General features: G+C 54.2%; 4 protein-coding genes across 4 annotated transcripts; 2 read left to right on the top strand and 2 right to left on the bottom strand.

Moving 5' to 3' along the window:
• Window positions 1-7,756: 7,756 nt before the first annotated feature.
• On the top strand, window positions 7,757-8,788 carry BJ171DRAFT_424204 (kinase-like domain-containing protein; the record flags this gene model as incomplete). Its single annotated transcript, XM_053107652.1, has 1 exon — window positions 7,757-8,788. The coding sequence occupies one exon, from the start codon at window positions 7,757-7,759 to the stop codon at window positions 8,786-8,788; it is 1,032 nt and encodes a 343-aa protein (XP_052966402.1).
• A 4,120-nt stretch (window positions 8,789-12,908) lies between these two features.
• Window positions 12,909-16,302, top strand: BJ171DRAFT_505486 (uncharacterized protein). The gene is made up of 4 exons (XM_053111020.1): window positions 12,909-13,083; window positions 13,166-13,197; window positions 13,331-14,074; window positions 14,233-16,302. The coding sequence occupies exons 2-4, from the start codon at window positions 13,167-13,169 to the stop codon at window positions 16,143-16,145; spliced, it is 2,688 nt and encodes an 895-aa protein (XP_052966403.1). The 5' UTR covers window positions 12,909-13,083; window position 13,166; the 3' UTR covers window positions 16,146-16,302.
• Window positions 16,303-16,369: 67 nt separating this feature from the next.
• On the bottom strand, window positions 16,370-18,476 carry BJ171DRAFT_568125 (RNase P subunit p30-domain-containing protein). The gene is made up of 7 exons (XM_053113505.1): window positions 18,316-18,476; window positions 18,097-18,155; window positions 17,857-18,012; window positions 17,478-17,691; window positions 17,011-17,143; window positions 16,832-16,911; window positions 16,370-16,720 (listed from the first exon to the last, which is right to left on the bottom strand). The coding sequence occupies exons 1-7, from the start codon at window positions 18,389-18,391 to the stop codon at window positions 16,584-16,586; spliced, it is 855 nt and encodes a 284-aa protein (XP_052966404.1). The 5' UTR covers window positions 18,392-18,476; the 3' UTR covers window positions 16,370-16,583.
• Window positions 18,477-19,260: 784 nt separating this feature from the next.
• BJ171DRAFT_505493 (uncharacterized protein) lies at window positions 19,261-20,547 on the bottom strand (the record flags this gene model as incomplete). The annotated part of the gene is made up of 4 exons (XM_053111021.1): window positions 19,261-19,616; window positions 19,695-19,744; window positions 19,887-19,936; window positions 20,050-20,547. Coding segments are annotated over 4 exons (699 nt in total), but the record flags the coding sequence as incomplete, so codon positions are not given.
• Window positions 20,548-20,726: the final 179 nt, after the last annotated feature.

Below are 20,726 nucleotides of genomic sequence, written 5' to 3' on the forward strand. Positions count from 1 at the left end.
GAGGCGTCGGTGTGCACGGAGACATCCGTGTTCGGGTCGAACACAGCGAGGACAGGAGCGTTCGTCAAGGCGTGCTTGAGGGTCTCGAACGCTTGGCGTTGTGGGTGGTCCCACACGAAGGGGCACTCTTTGCGGAGTAGGTCTGTGAGTGGACCGGCAGTGCGCGCCAGATCGGGGATGAATCGGCGGTAGTAGTTGACGAGACCGAGAAACGACTGCACGTCAGAGACGCATGCGAGCGGCGGCCACTCGACCACAGACTTGACCTTGGCGGGGTCGACTTCGATTCCTCTTCCTGAGACAACGTGTCCCAGGAACGGGACTTGATTCTTGAAGAACTCACACTTGGACAGTTTGGCATACAACTTGTGCTCGCGTAGCTTGGCCAGCACGCGGGCGACATGACCTTCATGGGTCGCTTCATCCTTGCTGTACACAAGGATATCATCCAGGTACACGATGACAGAGTTGTCGAGCTCTTGGCGGAACACATCGTTCATCAGCTGCATGAACGTGGCAGGTGCGTTCGTCAATCCGAACGGCAGCACTAGGAACTCGTACAGTCCGTAGCGAGTCCTGAAGGCGGTCTTGTGGACATCATCCTCGTGGATGCGGATCTGATGGTAGCCTGAGCGGAGGTCTATCTTGCTAAAGACCTTTGCTCCACTCAGACGATCCATCAACTCGTCGATCCTGGGCAACGGGTAGGTGTTCTTGATGGTCTGTTTGTTTAGTGCGCGATAGTCGACGCACATCCTGAGATCACCTTCTTTCTTCTTGACAAAGAGCACTGGTGCACCATACGGTGACTGGCTCGGGCGGATGAACCCATGGGCGAGGAGGTCATCCAACTGGCGCTTGAGTTCGTCCATCTCCGTCAGCGACAGTTGGTACGTCGGTCTTGACGGAGGCGACGAGCCTGGTTCGATGTCGATGCGATGATCGACGGTGCGTTGGGGTGGCAGGCATTGTGGCAACTGGTCGGGGAATACGTCCTTGTACTCGTCGAGCAGCTTGGTCACCACAGGCGGGGGACCGGGACCGGCTTGGTCGGTGTCGTCGACCTCACGCACGACACAGAGGAACGACGTGTCCTTCTTGATCAGCCTCTTGAATTGCATGGCTGAGAGGAGAGGTGGCATGTTGGGTGAGGCCATGCCCTGCAGGACAATGTCAGGGCCAACACGGACAGTGCGGCCTTTCCAGTCGACGACTGGAGTCGGCTCGGCACGAGCAAGCCAGCTCATGCCGAGGATGGCATCGAACTTGGTGTCGATCACTTGGAACAACAGGACAGGATGGTACTTGGGATGGAGGGCCACTCGCAGGACCACTTGGTGTGTGCACTGCTGCACACGATCGTCTGCAAGCGCCACACTCATCGGCGACTTCTTCTTGGTTGCATGTATGTTGAGCTCCTGGAGCAAGCGTCTGCTGACAAAGTTGCAGCTTGCTCCAGAGTCCACCATCATTCGGACGGTGTGACCTTGGACGGTGGCAGGGAGGTACAGCAGGGACTCTTCATGGTCCTCCTGCACAGCCTCCTGCACCATGACTTGACTTGGGGGAACGGGCGACACTTGGTCTTGGTTGGCTTCATCACGGCCACTCGGACATTTTGGATAGGGTTCGGCCATTGCGGGGGCCTGCGGCGTCAGCACGCCATTGCACACGACGTCCACGGCTTGCGGACACATGTCGGAAGCATCCGACACACACGACTTGACAGGGGTGAGGGCACAGGCGGTCCTGTCCCTCAAGGGTTCTTGATTTTCTTTTTTGTTTTGGTTTTCAATTTTGGTTTTCTCTTCACGTTCGTGGAGAGGCAGGCGGCTTGCGCCACCATGCACCTCTCGCACGACGCACAACACTTGGTTTGTTTCTCCTTCGGGGGAGGGGGCGAGGTGAACTTCCTCTGGAGACGCGTGGACTGCATTGAGCAATCCACGGCGTTGGTCTCCTACTAGGGCTCCAGAGCCACCTAGTAGGGTCGGCCGTTTCCCGACTTCATGGGGCACTCCTTGGCCTGGTGTCCCGGTCGGTGACAGAAGAAGCAGGAACCATGGCGGAGGTCCTCCTGCTTCTGTCTGTCCTTGGGGGAGACAGTGGCAGCTTGCTGGAACCGGGAGCGGGGAGGGCCACGAGCCTCCATGGCGTTGACGTCAACGTCCATGGGCTCAGGCATGGGTCTTGCGGGCGGGGCCGGGCGAGGCGGACGGGCTGGGACGTGATGAGACCGATGGCCGCCTGCCAGCTGCGGGTAGAACTGGCGGCCATGGTACTGGACGTTGTCGAGGTTCTCGGCAACGTCCATCATCACGTCCAGGGACTTGCGGGCATCAGGGTTGCTGGCGATGTACTCTCTGATCTTGGGCTTGAGGCCCTTCTGGAAGAGGTACATCGCATCAGCAGAGCCCAGCTCCTCAATCTGGGAGGAGAGGTCTTCAAACTCCTCGATGTAGCGGGTCACAGAACCACGCTGCACGAGAGAGTATAGCTTGTCACGGGCAATGAGTTCAGCATTGGGGCTGCCGAAGCGGCGACGGAGGCGGTCCTTGAAGTCGTCAAACACACCTTCGCTCTGCTCGTCGAACCCTTGGCGGCGGTACCAACGGTACGCCTGGTCCTTTAAGCAGAGCTTGGCGGCGACGATGTGGTGGGTGGGGGCGACTTGGGCAGCATCGAGGTAGTCCTCGAGTTGCTGCAGCCAGTCCTCCACCGAGGAGGAGCGGCTCTTCCCAGTAAACACTGGGGCACGGAAGGTCTTGAGGAAGGCTTCCGGAAGTGGGCGGGGGTTGCTCATGGCAGGGGCAGGCTCCAGGGACAGAGAGGAGAGTCGGTCGGCAAGAGAGGCGGGATCCAGCTTGAGGATCTAGAAAGAGGACAAACAGGACGAAAACAAGACGAGGATTTCCGATGCTACCATGTAACGTCCACTACTGGGACGTTGGGGCAAGACGGGGAGGGAGGGGGTACAAGACAAGACAGGACGGGGCAGAACAGGGCGGTGCTAGGCTACTCTAGCGGACGGGTGAGCTCGGGGAGCACTTACGTTTATTCACGATAAAACCGAACTCCAGACAAACGGGGGGAACGGGGGCAACCCGCAGGTATACCCTGCGGTGGCCTGCCTGCGGTGCGTGAAAACGCAAAGCGCAGCACAGGTCACGACCCACTGCGCCGCGCAGTACGCGCAGTACGCGCAGCACAGCGTCGGAGATACCATCTCCTACACAAGATCATCGGGTGGAGGCAAGCATGGGCGTGGGAAGAATTAAGTAGCTAGTTTCATATTGCCTTTAATTACTCGAATCTGATCACAGATATGGCGTAGAGTTTGGCGGGAATCCGGAGACAGCATAGACTAGAAACACTATAAATAGAGGGATAGCCAAGCAGACGATACACCACCTCCAGTGAATAATCTCTTTATTCTTCTTAATACAAGATCATCACTCTTCAGTACCTTGCCCCGTCGCAGTCTCGACCTTGCTCCCGGTTCCTAACACTCCCAGTAACCCCGACCAGTTCTCACGCCCACCTACCCTGCCCAGTCCGGCCCTCTTCCTGTTTCTCACAATGAGTCATCGGTGGGGGGACACATGACCGGCAGCCGAATTGCAGCCAATCGCAGCAAGGCGCGTGCACAAACAAACCGGCGCGTGCGAAGAAGACAAAGGAAGCGGAGCAGCGCGGGAAAACGGAAGTGCAGAATGGGCGGAAATGACAGACAAAGGGCGGAAAATCGGAGGGGAATTGCAAAGCTACACACAAACAAACAGAGGGGCAAAAGAACAACCAAGTGTGCAGTCAAAGTGGAGAACAGGCATGAGCTATCCCTAACAGAAAGGGGAACAAGGAAGGTGATAATCGTTTGTATTGTTGATAATTCACTGGTCCTCTCCTCCAGGGGCTACTCCCTTGGGGTTCTTTTCTCATCTTTCGTTATCATTTAATATCCTGCGTGTGGCACAGTAATGATCATAATGTGGCGCAAACAACGAGGGAGGGGGGGGGCTGTCAGGACCGAGGTCTTCGGGCATGGCAGATCAGAGGAAAAAGATATATTCAAAAATAAGATCTGGGTTCGAAGTTCGCAAGTGCCCCCCTCCTCTCGGATAGAACTCGTCGTTCTTCTTAAGGGAGACCCCCGGGTCCGTCAGCATCGAGCGGTCAGAGGGGCAACATCTCTCGTGGGTGCTCTGAGGGTCAGCGAGAGAGGCTTAACACGCAGCGAGAGTGGATTGCCACAGCATCTGGTGCGTGTGGCAATCTTGGCGTCAACGTGGGGTCGTCGTGCGCCAATCAAACGGGAAGAGTGCGCGCGTGCATTCACGGGCGCATGATCTGCGATGTGGAGGTGGAAGTGGCAGGGTCGTGACAGTGGCTGTGTCCTCCATTGTGGCGAATCAAGGTTGATACGCGGTCAACATGTCTCCAAACCGCGCACCCCCAAACCCGATTCCTCACAGGAATGAGGTCCCATATGATATCCCCAACCAATCAACGGCCATGGATATCACTGAGCAGTTACCTTGACGATTTTAATGACGATTTGGAGTGGTTATGATTGGAATTGGTGACGTCAGTTGCAATTGAGCACAATTTGTATGAAGTTCAAAAACCAAATTATACGATATTCTGAAATAAATTCACCTCAAATACGTCAATTTATGATACAATATTGAGTATCACAACTGTTTCGAGTGTCCCGTGAAGTTGGATACTTCAAATTGCCGCAATTACCATCATCTGACTGAAATTCAAACCGTACATTTGACTACTAAGATGCACAATGCTTAAGGAGGGGAGATGATGTTGTCACGTAATAAAATCCTGTCAGATATGCTGTTCGCCCGTGGAGATCATATCTCCAAAGTTTGGAGTCATTCCAATCACAGGAATACCGGTAAATGCAAATGAAGTGAACCAAGAAGGTCAAAATTCGCAGGGTCAAAAAAGTGTTCCAATGCATGGACTGGACTCGAACTCTGGTATTTTAGCCATTTATGGGAATTGTGTCACCATACCTCACCAGTATACGCACATGACGTCAGGTGACTTGCTTGCAAAGTTTAAGGTGATTCTGAGGAATTCTGAGGGAGATACTGTTGTTTCTGTTCGGACTATCAAAACATTGGAACACTTTTTTGAGCTACTGTAGGATCGACCACCCCTTCTCGGTGGGTCAAAAGGTGTGGCTACTGAAGAAAAACATAAGGACCCGCCGCCCTAATTCAAAGTTGGATAATGTTCGCCTCGGCCCATACACGATCATGGAACAGATTAACCCAGTCACCTTTAAGCTGGACCTCCCTGCATCCATGCAGATTCACCCGACCTTCCACGTTAGCCTGCTTGAAGTCTACTGTGAAAACGAAATTCCGGGTCCCACCCCTCCTCCACCCCCTCCCGTCGAAATTGACGGTGAGGAGGAATTCGAAGTCGAAGGGATCCTGGACGCGAAACACTTTGGAAGAACACTCAAGTTTTTGGTCAAGTGGAAGGGATACCCAGAGTCAGACAACTCGTGGGAACCCGAGACAAACCTCTCAAACTGTCAAAGACATCTCAACGCATTCAAACGAAAATACCCCGAAAAGGTGGCCGGCGAACCTAGAAGAGGGAGATGATATTACGAATGCCTCCTCGCTCGACTATCTCGTCACTGCACTCCGCTGTCGTCTCTCCTCCACCTTCGCAAGTCAGCTTTTGTTCTAGTTGGACGGCTGGCCAATGTCGGGCAAACCGAGCACTGCCTTGGCCAGCCGGACCACAACATCTCGGCCCGCCACCCCTTCTCACACAGGGGCTCTACCAATTATTACCCCTCGCCCCATTCTAGTCTTCCAGGGTCGAGGTTCTTTGTTTTGATCGCAGGGGTTCCACCTCTGCCAGCTACATAGCTCTGCTCCAGCGCTGGAAGAGGAGGAGCACCAAGTGAATAATCACTGAATAAAGATTATCACTCTCTTCGTTTAAGCCCTCGCTCCCTGATCCTAGTCCCAGCCCCAGTTCTTGACACCATCAAAGATCATGATGCCGTACCATCGTCCATTTTCGGTTGTCGAGAAAATTGAATCAACTTGATACAAGCTGGACCTCCCGGCGGCAATCAAGTTCTCACCCGAGTTCCCGGCCGCCGCACTTGTCCCTTACCGACAACCTTTCCCCAACCAACAGGTCTTCGACAATCCAGCTGCGGATGACCAAGACGAGTCCGAAGTCGAAATCCTCCTCGCCCACAAGATCAACAAGAGACACAAGAAGCCAACCCGACGACATCAATTCCTCATCAAGTGGCAAGGTTACGATCCCAGCTGGAACTCGTGGGAACCACTTGAGCTCCTGCTTGATAATGCACTCGAAAGCGTCGTGGAGTACTCCGAGTTTCACCCGAATCTTCCAGAGGGTGAGACACTGGCGACGGCTCTCCAAGAACACCAAGCCAGTCAGTAAAATCGTGCCAACGTCGACCTCAGCACGGCTTTCTTGGGGGGGGTGAGGGAGTGCCCACTTGTGAACATGACGCGAGAGACCACTCGCGTCATGCCTGCAACATGTCCACCATCGCGCCATTAATTATATCACTTCCCACGCTCCGACACACTCCTCGACCAGAGTCCGACCCGTCCGTTTCTTCCCGGTCCAAAACATAAATGACTCTCGGCCCGAACTCCAGGACGAGAGGGGGGGGGAACTTTTGACGGGGATCTTCGACCTATGTTTGAACGTTGAATAAATCTCCTGCATCCTCTCTCTCTGGCTTCTCTGTCATGGTTCCTGGCAATTTCCGCTTTGTCCGCTTTGGACTCTAACACTCGGCCGCTCTTGGTTAGTGTCCAGGTCGAGGTAGCCTTGAGTGTGCACACTTGCGTTGAAGTTCCCTCGAGGTTTCGGCCTGGTCGCGAGGAGATCCAGTCGGATCCGTGAGTGTCCAAGTATCGATACTGCGACCGGATGATTGAATGGAGTCGCTCGGGTTCAATCTCTCCTTTCGAGACAGGCGGTTATTGTGGTTTATCGTATTCATTTGATTTATGCATATGCTTGTCATTCCCATTCACTTTGCATTCGTCCATGTGCATGGAGGATGCCAGTGGTTGAAGTTGAGTGGTTCTTGCTGCGACCCCGAAAATGGCGGCCAGTTGTAGCTCGCTGCAGCGGCTCGTGAGAGCCACACATCCCAGCCCAACCCTGCTTATATTCGGATTTCCCAAGTATATGACTTCTCTGTGCTTGGGAATCCCCAGTTACCTCAGCTGCTACAAATCCTCCCTCCGTCCCATGGTATGGCTCCAACAGCATCCCGGACCACATGGACCCAAGACTTTTCCCGCCGCGCAACAGCACCCACCAGGCTGTTGTCGTGTTCATCCACGAAGCTCACTGTATCCACCAGGCTCATTATCATGGTCGGGAAGCGATGTGATGTTCTACTCTTGACTTTCCACTATGGAAGCGCTATCGACAGTACGAAGGCGTCATGAGGCAGCCGGAAGGATCTTGGCGATGATCCACAGAGAGGACCCGACAAGGGGTGAAACTGGACAACAAGTACTGTTCGATCCGAAGACATTGGTTGGCCAAAGCAATCCCGAGGATACCCTTCTTTGACCGCTTTTTCTGTCGGGTGAAACAGCAGCCACTTGGGCAAAGATCGGGAGTGAAAGCGATAATTTCCCCCGTCCTCTGCGGTTCGTTCGTTACGCTTGTTTTCACCAGCAACTGGCCTCATCGCGTGCCCTATTTCACCATGATTGATAAGCCCTGGCACATCCCTGAGGATGCCATCACCGACTGGTCGACCAATCCACTTGCAGCCGGCGGCTTTGGCGAGGTATTAACTGCCTCATACTATGGCGCCCCTGTCGCTGTCAAGCAGCTCTACCGAGGCTACAACCAGAATGAACTCGCCGACTTTGGCCGTGAGATTGGCATCTGGCACAGACTCAGTCACCCTCATGTCCTTCCACTCCTCGGTGCCTGCGATACCACGACCAAGCCCTTCATGGTCTCGCCGTTCATGCCCAACGGCACCCTCCACAACCACCTTGCCACCGCTCCTGAACCTCGTCCCCTAAGTGAGAAGGTCCGGCTCCTCTACGAAATCTCCTCTGGCATGGCCTATCTCCACGGCAACAACATTGTCCACGGCAACCTCAAGTCCCTCAATGTGCTGCTGGATGAGTCGTATCATGCCGTTGTGACTGACTTTGGCATGGCCAGAACCAAGCACACTTCGGCCACCGCCAACCGAACCCGCCGCGACCAGCCGATGGGCGGCACCCTTGACTACATGGCTCCGGAGATGCTCGATTATGACGATCCAGTTGGATCGTCAAAGGCTACTGATGTCTATGCCTTTGGCATCACCATGTACGAGGTCCTCAACAACTGCAGGCCCATCTGGGTCACCGCCGACGGTCAGCCAATGAGGGAGAGGGTGATTGAGTCTCAGGTCCTCCGAGGCAACCGACCCAAGCAGTTCGACGACATCCCCGACAGTATCCGAGCCCTCATCGAGCGCTGTTGGCACCAAGATCCCGCCATGCGACCCAAGTTTCCCCGCTCAGGACGGAGAACAGAGACCCATTATCGTCACCCATCGTCGCTTGGAGTCGTTCCAGCCAATACAAGAAGTATCCGCTCCCAGGGTGTCCTTTCCCGAACCATTGACTCCCCGGACACCTCCGGCTGCTGCAGTGCTCACGTCCAAGCCAGTTCCTGTCAAGAACCTGGCAGACGCACTACAGCTGCTCAACTTTGGTGGCGATGCCGATTTTGATTCCGACGAGGAGGATGATGAGTTTGATCTCTGGTTCGCCGTCGCCAACGGGAACGATAGTGCCAGCTACCAACGAGCCTTCACCAACGTCTATGCCCAGTCCCACAATCAGCAGCTCCCCCTGTTCATCTCGGCCATCGCCGCATAGCAGTCTCCTCTGACCATCCGTATGATTGCTGACCTCTTTGGGGTTGACATCCGAATCGTCCGTCGATACGTCAAGGAACTTGGCCCCGTTCTCGATCCCGGCAAACTGAGCCGCGACAAGCAAGGCAGCTCAGCGGCCAAGGCCCAGAAACACAAGTCGATTGCTGCCTATCTGATAGGAGTGGAGTCTGTCAACGAACCGTTCCATGTCTCCTCCAAGTTTCACATGGCGTTCGCCTCCCAGTGCCTGCTGGAAATCCTCTCGCACGAGCCAGTGATCAATATCTGCGAGATCTACGACTTTCACGACAATATCCCTGACCTCGAGAACAAGGTCGCAGCCAAGATCACACCATCACTGCGATACAGCGTCGCCCACTGGATCACACACTTTGTGTGGTGTACCAGCAACGAGGTCTTTGATCGGCAGATCTGGAAGCAATACCGTGCTTCTGGCTTGGGCGATTCGCTCAGCCAGTTCCTTGCCAGCCATGTATTCTTTTGGCTGGAGGCAGGCTCACTCATCGGGGTGATTCCGGAATTGACAACCCAGCTCCACGCGCTGGAGGAAGTACTCGAAATGGCACCAAATACTGCCTTTGACGACGCCACGAAGGAACTGGTCAAGGACACGTATCGATTCATCTGCGAGTTTGCAGACCCGATCAGCGAGAGTGCACCTCAGGTGTACAACTCGGGTTATGCCTTCACGCCGAAGGAGACGGCGATCTACAAGACATATGCCGACCAACTCGAGGACAAGATTCCGTTCCTGGTGACGGCTCGAGTCAAAGGCGAAGGGGCCGATACGAATCGCTCGACCGAAGGTCATGGAACGGTTGTGGCTAGGACGACCACACGCGATGACAAGACGATTGTACTAGTCGAGTTCGACGGGACCATCAAGCATCTTGATGCCAACAGTGGGGAGATCAAGAGAACGTTCACAGATCACAAAGGAGATATACGGTGCTCGGCAGTGTCATCTGATGGCAAATTTGTAGCATGTCGTGATAATTTGAACAGCAACACAATCAAAGTGTGGAACACTACACACTTCAGTCTGAAGCACACCCTTACGGGACATACAAATCGTGTGCTCTCCGTGTCGATCTCACCCAATTGTTTATGGATTGTTTCTGGCTCGGAGGACAAGTCTGTCAAGATGTGGAATGCTACCACAGGCCAGTTGATACACACACTTGAGGGGCACACAAGCTATGTTCATTCCGTGGCCATCGCACCCGATAGCAAATGGATCGCCACCGGCTCGGCTGATAATACCATCAAAGTGTGGGATGCTACCACCGGCAGGTTGAGACGCACCCTCAAGGGACACACTAGCTATGTGTACTCTGTGGCAATCTCACCTGATGGCAAGTGGATTGCCTCTGGATCGTACGACAGGACCATCAAGCTCTGGGACGCCACCACGGGCCATGTGAAGCGCACACTGGAGGGGCACACAGGCTGGGTCAGTTGCGTAGCAATCTCACCTGATGGCAAGTGTATTGTCTCTGGTTCTGGTGACAAAACCATCAGAGTATGGGATGCGAGCACTGGCCAAACGAAGCAAACCCTCACGGGGCACACTTATTACGTGGGTTTGGTGGTTTTCTCCCCCGACGCAAATTCTATCAGCTCACGAAACTGGAACCCAGGATTGGGCCAACCCAGCACCCGTGAAGAATTTGTCTGGGTTCGCCAAGGAGATCAATGGGTTCGCTCCTCCAATCGGACAGCCAACTTGGTCCCGACACCCACCCGTCCTACGCGATTGACTCCCTCCGAGTGGTTTGAAATCGAAGATCGATTCCAGTGGATTCGTCATGGCCCTCACGCCATCAAGCTGCCACTGAGCCTCGGCCCTCCCAGTGACGCAATTGTCAGTCACATCCTTGTAAGTCCAATTCACTCCACGCCACCCGCCAGCCAACTCCTTATTAACACTCTTGCAGCCCATCTACCTCAACACCCCCAAAGTCATGATTGCCTTCGCCAACTACCTCAGCAACTCGCCCGATCCTAAGACCCAGGCACGCGCCGCTGCTGTTCACTCCGGTCCTGTGCTGTCGGCCTACTACGAAGAACAAGAGCGAAGGGCTGAGGAAGCGCGAAGGGCTGATGAAGTGAGAAGGGCTGAGGAAACGAGAAGGGCAGAGCAAGAGAGGAAGGCCAAAGAAGCCAAGAAAGCCGAAAGAGCCGCCAAACTGGGAAAAATCACAAAGTTCTTCCTCTGAGTGTATCCGAGTAAACTCAAATGCAGTACAAGTGTGGATCACAATTCGACTTGGATGGTCTAATACAACGCTACTATGCCTCTTGAATTCGAGCGTAGGTCCGGCTGCCCAGCGATTTCCACCCAAGCCCAATCCTGGATATCATTGTAGGGAGACCAATGAACAGCTTTTGCGTATAGCCAGAGCCACGGTTTTTCCAGACCGAACCAGTGGGCGGCCGAGGGCTTTATCAAATCAATACAATCAAGCCCCAGGAGTCGTTCCCGATTGCATAGCCAGAGAATCAGCCTCGGAAGGTACCGCTTGAGAAGCATGGAGCGGAGCTATAAATTCGCCAGAGACTCGGAAGTCACCCCATGTCACCCATGGGTGGGTGGAAGAGACTCAGTCGAGTCTATCGTCATCTCAACTTGGCGTTGCAGTCTCGGTCGCCATTCCGCAATATACTGGATCGAGTCGTTTGACATCTTGAACTTTGCATGGCTCTTTGCGATATCTGGCATCATGATCTCTCGTTTGCCTTCGATACCCACGAGCCGCTTGGCTGTCCCGATGAGAATCCTCAAGAATGCATACCCGCCATCTATTCGATTGCTCCTCGCGGGTGCGGTGCCGCACTCGAATGTGATGATGTCGTTGCGGGTGTCCAGGGACTCGAGCCACTGGACAGCGTCCTTTCCAAAGGCCGTGAATGCCCTGCGGCTGAGGCTGTTGATGAAACATGATGTACCAAGCACCCTTGATAGATGGTCGATGGCCTTGAGGGTGACTTTGCACTGTGAATACCGATCGCAACTGGCGATGGAGGAGCTCATTGAAATCAGGTCTCGACCTGTTCTTTGTGGGTCATGAAACCGTTCAGCGACGATGATTGGATAGAGGGTGGTAGGTGGAGGTACGGCTCTTGATAATGTCGTCAGTGGTGTGATGGAGGGTGTGCTTGAACAGATCTCTGCAAATGGGCCACGAGGATGGGCTCGTGATCGGTGAGGCAGTCGGGATCATCAACCAGATTGAGGACCCGGTCACCATACTCACAGATGTCGTTTGTGTGATGTTGAGAAGGTGTGATTCATCTCTCTGAGTGCGTGCTTGAAACTCTCAGTCAGTATGTTGCTGAGTGGAGAGGGATGTCTTGGGGACGAACTGGTGGCACTCGGTGCAGCAGGATGGGACCAGTGTTGGCGTTGATGCTGAACTCGACAGAATGGGAGAGATGCATCTGGCCTTGGATGACGAGAATGCGGGATTCGATTCCATGTTCCATGTATGTGGCAGTGTATTTGGCAAAGCTGTGAGTAACCACGCTTGTGTGTGTGTGTGTGTTCGATGGCCAGAGCTTGGCCTGCCAGTGTTTGGCCTGCCTCTCCACACAACAATGCGTGACATCCACATGATCCGAGGCCGTCCATCCGCAGCTCCCCGCCCTCGCCCCGTCGCCAATTCGGCGCACCTCCTTCGTCTCTCAGCCATGTTCCGCTTTCGTCTCCTGTCACCACCAGCCCCGAGTCCAGTCTACTGGTCGCCGAGTCAAGCGCTCTCTTCTGACATCTCCCTCTCCAACTGAGACCTGTTTCCTCCCTGTCGCCGACATGAGCGGTTCCACCGCAGCCCCCTCGAGAACAGGGAAGGTTCCCTCAGGGCTCCCACCCCGCAGCTTCCCTGGCCATCAGGCCACAGCCAACCAGCCGTTCCAGAGCTTCAAATCTCTCTTTGACATCAAACTCATGGATCAAATTGCACTGATGTTTGACCGGTAGCCCCTTTTGTTGATTTTATTCGCCTTTGCTCGATGAAACGGCACCCCCCCCCGCTCAGCATCAGCGCTGCATCCCATCATCCTTTCCGATCGGCTAACGCTAATTTTGATTGATTCAGTCACAAGGCACTCGAAGTCACCCTTGTATGGTATGTACAGTCACTTCATAATCTTGTGCTCTCATTGCTACTTTGTACTGATGTCTTCGTCTTCATGCCGCCCTCACTTAAGGATGCTGTTGTCGCTTCTCAACTATTGGTCTGGTAAGTTGCCGGGCCTGGCTTGGCTCAGTTTGGCTTTGTCCATTGTCTCGTCTTCATCTTTGGCAAATACATGCGGACGCTTCGGCTTTGGCTTACATTCGTTTCCGACACACCTCTACTCCGACCCTTTCAGCGTTCCCTATCGAGTGGATGTTTTTCCTCTACTTCACGATCACAATATTCGTACAGGCCTATAACCTTGGGGCGCCCGTGTTCATGATCCTCGTCACCGTGGTATCTCTCGCCGACATCATCATTTATGCCTTGGTTCCGTTCAAAGCCACCTCATTCGCGTCATCCTTCATCATTCACTCGTTTCTCGTCTACGGGATGCACGGCTTTGGGCTATCCCCAACTGCGTCCAACGTCCGCGGATGGCTCCTGCTGGCTATGATGGTGTCAATCCGTCTCTCGACTTGGGATCCCTGGTCGATTCAATCCCCATCGTCATTTGTGCAGCTGATTGCCGCGCATTCCACCGGATTTGGGAGCTGCTACTTTGCCTGGAAGTTGACCTTCTTGATCTACAAGCGCTTCGATCGAATCAGCTTCTTCTTTGGAGTCATCGTCCCCAATCCTCCTTTCCTCACTATCAAAGACATTACTGATTCGACCTTCAAAATGGTGTGGTCGCCCGCCCCTGCACAACCATTTGGCGTGAGTCTTTCAAAGTACTTGATCGACGTCAACGGCGTCATAATCGGGGAGTCTCCGATCAACGGCGAAAACTGCGCCATCGTGATGGGCCTCTCTCCGGATACCAAATATCGCGTTCGCATGTGGGCGGTGGGTGAAAGGCGCGTCAAGGCATCGTCAGCACCCGTGCTTGTGCGAACAACGATCTTGGCCACCAGCAGTCAGGCTCCTGGGGAAGCTGGTGAGATAACGACTTGATAGAATCACGTGCGAGTCCAAAAGCCTTTGGTGCTGCATTTCCAACCGCTTCGTCATCCATATCAGTTGCACCTGTCGTTGACCCTGCCACCGCTCCTCGTTTTTTGTTTGTTTGTTTTTTTTCGAATGCTACACCTCCAGCGCCAAAAATTGCCCAACAGACCGAGGAGACGTCCGCTCCTCAGCCAAGTGAAGGCACGGTGTCCACTTCCGGTAAATCTGAAGCCAACCACGCAGATGATGCTCTGCTCAACCAACTTATTGAGCAGCTACAGTCGGAACTTGAGATACTACAGCGCCAGCAGCTGGAGCTCGAAAAAACCGTGCAAGAGACCGAGGAACAGTATCGCCAAGAGGAAGAGACCCTCAAGATTGAGATCGTCCGCCTGAAGGAAGCCAGGAAGCTCAACGACTTCCCGCGTCAGGAACAAAAGGCAAGGCTCAAGCAAATGGAAGACGTTAAAAAAGAACTTGATGGACAATATGCCCGCCTCGAAAAGCACCTCGGTCGCGAATCCGAATCCATGCAAGGCGTCGTCCAAATGGCCAACTACCGTAAAGAGGAACTCGCGTCTCTTGAGTCCGAATTGCGCACCCTTGAGCGACAACACCATCTCGCTCAAACTGAGCTTTCGCGCGAAAGAATGGAGGTGGAAGCAGAGTTATCACGCCGGCGCGACGAGCTCCACAAAGCCAAGCAAATCACTGACCAAGAAGAGCGCGATGCTGCCGCCACCAAGAAGCGGCTCTCAGAACGAGAGTCGCTGCTTGAGAAGCTCGAGAGCGAGGTCAAAACCATATGCACCCTAAGCAGCAACTACGAGAAGCGCAAAAAGTTGATTGAAAAAGAGCAAGAGCAGGTATATGACGAGTTTGTCGTATTGCAGGAGGAGTTTCGCGATCTACAGCATCAACTTCGGGTCGAGACCAAATCCAAGATGACTCTTCTCGAACAACTGACCCGCTCCCGGAGGGAAGCCATGGAGCTCCGAAGCCGCTCCGGTGGGGTCAGTGGCCGCAACTATTACAGCGAAGCTGATGGCGAAGACCAATCCAAGAAAGTGAGTGCCCGCTCCCCGGAACCCGCCAAGGACTACTACAGCGACTATCGGTCATTTTCATCGCCACGGACCGCAAATCGCTACTCGGCACATCATCCAATGACCCCCTTGCAGCCTTTCGGAGGAACGTCTTCAGCGTTCGCCCGGGCCGCTCCTTCATGGAGCCCCTCCACTGGCGCTGCTCCGTTTGGAAGCGATTCCTCCTCTCACTTTGATCCATCCAAATGGACTACCGTATCGATGCCTACGAATGTGGATGAGCCACTATTGGATGCGCCCTCGATCGCCGGTTCCGAACGACGGTCGCATCGGGGAGCTCTGGAAGGACAGAGTAGTCCCGATGCCGTATCCGGTACTGTTCAACACCCAGAACCCAACAAAGACAACGTCTTCACTTCCGAAGCGAAGCCGCTGCTTCACGTTGTCGCCCCTCCACCCGCCCGCCCTGGTTCGACTCGTAGCCAAGGTGAAACGGACCAATCGCAGCCAAGCCTAGCCCACGCTCGTTCGCTCCATGGGTCGCTGCTCTTTGGCCACCATTTTTATGGTGATAGCGGCTCTCTTCCCCCGCCAGTCTCCCCAGCAAATGGTGCCCGAGGACTTTTTGGAAGTATTCGAGAGCCCGGTCGATACGAGGATATGGTCCTCATGAAAAACGCATTGAATGGCAAGTCCACCATGACCGTCAGCGACGGCGAACTCTGGGAGCCAAAGCCCCCTCTCGGCTTGGGCCGGGTCTTTCTTTCTGGAACCTCGCAGGGTAGTGCCGGATCTGCTGCAATGGAAGGCTCGTCATCGGTCGGGGCGCCATCTTCTTGGTATGGAAGGACGGGCACAAGCCATACCCGTGCCGTCGGAAGCGGTCGGGTTACTGCTCAAGTGTCAGACCAGAGTCTGCATAGCAGATATAAGGGCGGTCCGGAGCCCTCGTCAACCCGTAAATCCTTTGTTGGTCTTGGAGGATTTTTCGATCCAACCTGGAGCGACCGATGAGCGCCGGAATCCACCGCGTGGACCTTGGTGAGCACTGAACAATGACAGGATTTCAGACCTCTCCTCCCGACAAGAATGCCGTTCCTCCCAGTGTTGAATACTGCTCATAATCTTCTGTTTCTTGAATATATTGCGACTTTACTGTTGCCATCAAGGGAAGCCTATAGCTTGTTCGAAGTGAAACAGGACAGGGTGTGCTGTTTCGTTTGGAACTGTGTATCATATGATCGGAACAATGGTGTATTTCAACAAGCACTTCTCACAGTGCCACTATCCGGAAACCCTCTGGTTGCTATGGTTACTAGAACTACTATAGCAGCTCACATGGCACGACGCTGTCTTGGATTCGCCAAACGGCAACGAGCCGTTTGCCATTGGATGGGGAGCTCATTCATCACTCATTCATCACTCATTCATCACTCATTCACCACTCATTCATCACTCATCCTCCATATCAATGTCTGCGAATGAGATAAAGTCATCGTTCAGACCCCCTTTCCATGCGCTTTCCGTCGATTGGAGCGCATCAGTCAACTCAGAAGATATAATTCCCTTGAATGTATCCTTTCGCGTCGCTGTTGCACCGATGAGGCGACACAGTTTGGTGAGTTCAAAGCCCATCCGCATTCCTTCTGCCAGACTTTGATCGAGTAACGTTATGTCCAGCGTGTTGAAGAGAGGCCCACCTGCGTGCAACAAGACTTCGCGACCATTCTTCGTAATCGACTCCTTAGCTTGGGTCATATTCAAACCAAAGATGGATGCACTGCAGCATGATAAGCAAAATGGTACCTGCAGCATCTATGTCCATCGAAAACGCCAACAAACGACCGCGCAGACTCAGCAAACAGGTCGAGAGTCTTACAGGTTCATGATATCGTAAGGGGCTCGGATATCCAGTTCTCTGAATGCCTCCCCGGAAAGGATAATGTTCTTCCCTCGGCTAGCTCGGATAAGGCTTACAGCATTGTTGATCAAATGACGCCTCGATGACGAATCTGATGACATGAAGCAGGAACGATCAGCACTTATCGGGCTCGCACGATCAGATAGATCATGGTCCTCTGGCAGTCGTCCGAGGCTGTCCCCGCCCCGAGGCGATCTATCCTTCACACTCAGCGCATTAACCCGTGCAGAACACTCAAGCCAGAGTCCATTCGGAGCTCCAGAGCACCGTCGTCAATCCGGTCGTAGTTGCAGCAAAAATCTCAACGTCAGGCATTGAATACTGCCACCCAAGCATGAACGCCGCCATTCAAGCGTCCGGCTGAGCTATGGCCATCGGGCCTGCGGCTCCACAAAGGTAACCTTGCGCAAATGCTGGCCGCTGACCTCGGAGCGCCGTTCCTACAGAGATTTCAAAATGTACGCCTCTTTGAATGGCGAGATTGACGGTGGTTGCTTTGATGAAAAACGGGAGGCGGCAGGAGAAATCCAGAGTGATGATGTCGATATCGAATGTGCCACACGCGGCCTGAAAGGCCTTTTCGGTCATTGGCTGAATGGCAATCAAGTCGAAGGAGTTGAGCAAACTTTGGTTGCCGTTCTGAGTTGATTCCAAGAAGCACAGTTAGCTCAACGGCCCAGCATATATCACAGACAAATGCGTACATTATCGAACAGCGTCAACGAGTACGATTCATTTATGCACAGCCACTGTATATCTCCGACTCAGCATATCAACACTCGGTATGGGGCGATGTCCACCCACCAAATGCTGGTTTTGTATCGAGTCATCGACGCAGATGGTGAGCCTTGTAAGCTGAGCCAGCGCGGGGAGTTCGCCTTGGTGATGTGATGTCCACATAGCGAGTGACGCCGATACATCACCGGACCCATCGATCGGGATCGGCTTTGGGATCACAGCCTGTACAATGTCGATCGGAATCATAGATCAGCAGCGCATCCTGCAAACGATATATCCCGAGTGCGAGTGCCGACCTCCTCTTACTTTTGTGGCAAAGCTCTTCCCGGAAACAACCGTATTGAGCGCAACGCATTGATAGCCGACTGGGAGATTTCCGTTGGGTCAGAAGAGACTATCAGCGCTCTCGGACTTTGCATGGTTGCTGCGCTGTTGCGTTGTTGCTCCAGGCAAGGTCCCATGCCAGGTCAAGCACAACGGCGGAAGAGTCCGATCCACAGGCGATCGGCAGCATGACGAGCTTACGCTTCTTGAGGATATGCAGCCTCGATCCGAGGGCTGAGGCATCTTTGTCATATGGGACACTGAGGTCGTAAAACATGGCTGCAGGCCGATTGCGCACGATCGTCGATGGATCAAAGGCCGGTGACCTCAAACCGGGATCGACTCTTTTTTTCACCTCGACACTATGAAAAAATTTCTTGTTAATAAAATGAGCGAGAACGAAAAAGCGCGCTCTCGGAGCCACCTCGGTCGGCGAGAAGAGCAGTCTCTGGCGAGAGACCCCCGAGGGAAGGCGAGAAGCCTCTCGCCTTCACACACACACACTTTGCACAAGGGAGTCAAACACCTCCCATCGACCATCCCAAGAGGGATGGCAACCCCGAAGTGGACTGCCCAGAATATGGGCGACCCGGCATCCACTGTCGAAATGAACAAGATACTTACAGTCTATCCAGAAAGAAACGGGACACTTTCCCTTTCTGGCTTCAGATGTCTGAACCCCGCTGACTGACTGTAGGCCCCAGCGAGCAAGCCATGGCATTGCACTCCTGTCTTCGTTGGCAATCGAGTGGTTTTGGTTGGTTTGGGAAGCACAGTCTTGAATACACCCGGTCGATCTCCTGTGGCGATGATCGACTGGCATACCGAGATCATGTTCCTGGCTGCATTGATGTCTCGATCCCACAGCGTATGGCAGCTTGCACAGCTCCGGACAAAGTGTGGTTTCTCGACATCAAGATGCTGGACCTTCTCGAGTCGCTTGGCTTCCCGACAATGTGAGCACACCTGGAATGTGTTGAACTCGTTCACCAAGCACAGCTGGCCGTCTCTGGTGATGGATGAATCGCTCAAAGTACTTGGCGAACCCGAGTCTCCTTGAGCTGGATGTATATCCCTCCGTTGCTTCCACGAGGCATTCCCAAAGGCAATCACCACCTCGGTCTCTTTGGACATGCTGTTTGACCATGATGGCAATGAGTGGGTGGATGTATTCAGGTTCCCAGCAAACAACATCAGCCATGGCTCAAAACGGGTGCCCCGTTTCGTTTCGGGAACGCTGTAAACCCGTGGAGGCCCCAAGAGGAATTGCCAGCAGCCCACTGATCGTATCCACTTGCTTGTTCACGGACAAGCAGCGATAGATACGGAGCGATTCGCACGGTGCTTGAATTGACCCATCCTCCGACCAAGCCGATGGTAAGTGAAAGTATTACAGGCCAAAGTCATTGATGTTGATAACTCCACCAATCTGGAGCTCAGAGTTCGAGGTGTTGCCGTTATCCGAGACTTGCTCAGAGGAGCGCGCAGGGACCGAGTCGTCGCTGAACATCGCCGTAAGCAGTTAGTTGCGACCTTCAAGCCACACCGAGCGCGCAGTATGCTGATGGATACGACCATACCCGTTGGCCACATTAACCTGATTTGAATCAGGCGGAGGAATAGGAGGATCCTGTTGGACACAGACCATCGTTTAGTATGGAGGGACGGGCCCTCTCAGGGACGGACAGCTATTGCTCGCCTGCTTGATCAATCCCAGAACACCGAGCCTGCATGGTGTATACAGAGCCCACTGCTAAGCACCGGAGACTTACAACGACTTCGTTCAGAACAGAGCCGACCGAATCGCCGCTGGAGGAGGCAGCTGTGGGAAACAGCAGGGTCAGTTAGCGTATCGGCTCAGACACATCCACAGATTGCCGCACACTACTCCAAGCCATGGACTGCTTCCAGTCGTGAACAGCGGCATCAACTTACGGATGCTATCATCGCCATTGGGAGGAGGGAGGAACGAGTCCGCAAACACCGGAATCGGCGAGGCTGCAACCGAAAGGGAGGTCGAGAACAGGACCGAGCTCAGCCGCGGGCAGCTGGATGCCAAAAGAGCCAGAGCAACAGAGAGCGAGGTTGCCAGACGCATGATGGAACGCGCAAGCGCAGTATCAAGGAGATGAGAGGGTCTGGGAGGTCGAGGAAGAAAAGGCAATGTCGGGAGAGCCGATGCAGACGCACAGGCTCCATGAGCGTGGGATCTTTGGGCTTTATACCGCTGGTTGTGGGCGACCAAGCGGGCAGATCGGAACCGTTGCCGCAACGCCAGCGCGGCGCGGCTGGTGCTTGGGGGACGGGCGCCCTGTGCAGGCGTTACGGCGGCGCCAGCGCGTCCACCCGCCGCTTGGCGCAGGGCCGCGTCGCTGTCTCGCGTGCTGTTCCGCCTGGCTGTTCGCTGAGCCGACGGCGGCGTCGACGACGACGACGACGACGACAAGACCGACCAGGCTCGGAGCTGGGTGCTCAAGGTCAGGCGGAGCCATGCAGGGCCAGGCATCGGCTCGGCTGGGTGGCCCATGGGCCGGCATCGCGATCCAAAATTGCAGGGCAGCCCATATGCATGGCAGTGGACTCATGGGCACACAAGCGCGCATCAGAGACAA

Source organism: Polychytrium aggregatum, assembly GCF_025602895.1.
Source record: "Polychytrium aggregatum strain JEL109 chromosome Unknown BJ171scaffold_19, whole genome shotgun sequence".
NCBI lineage: Eukaryota > Fungi > Chytridiomycota > Chytridiomycetes > Polychytriales > Polychytrium > Polychytrium aggregatum.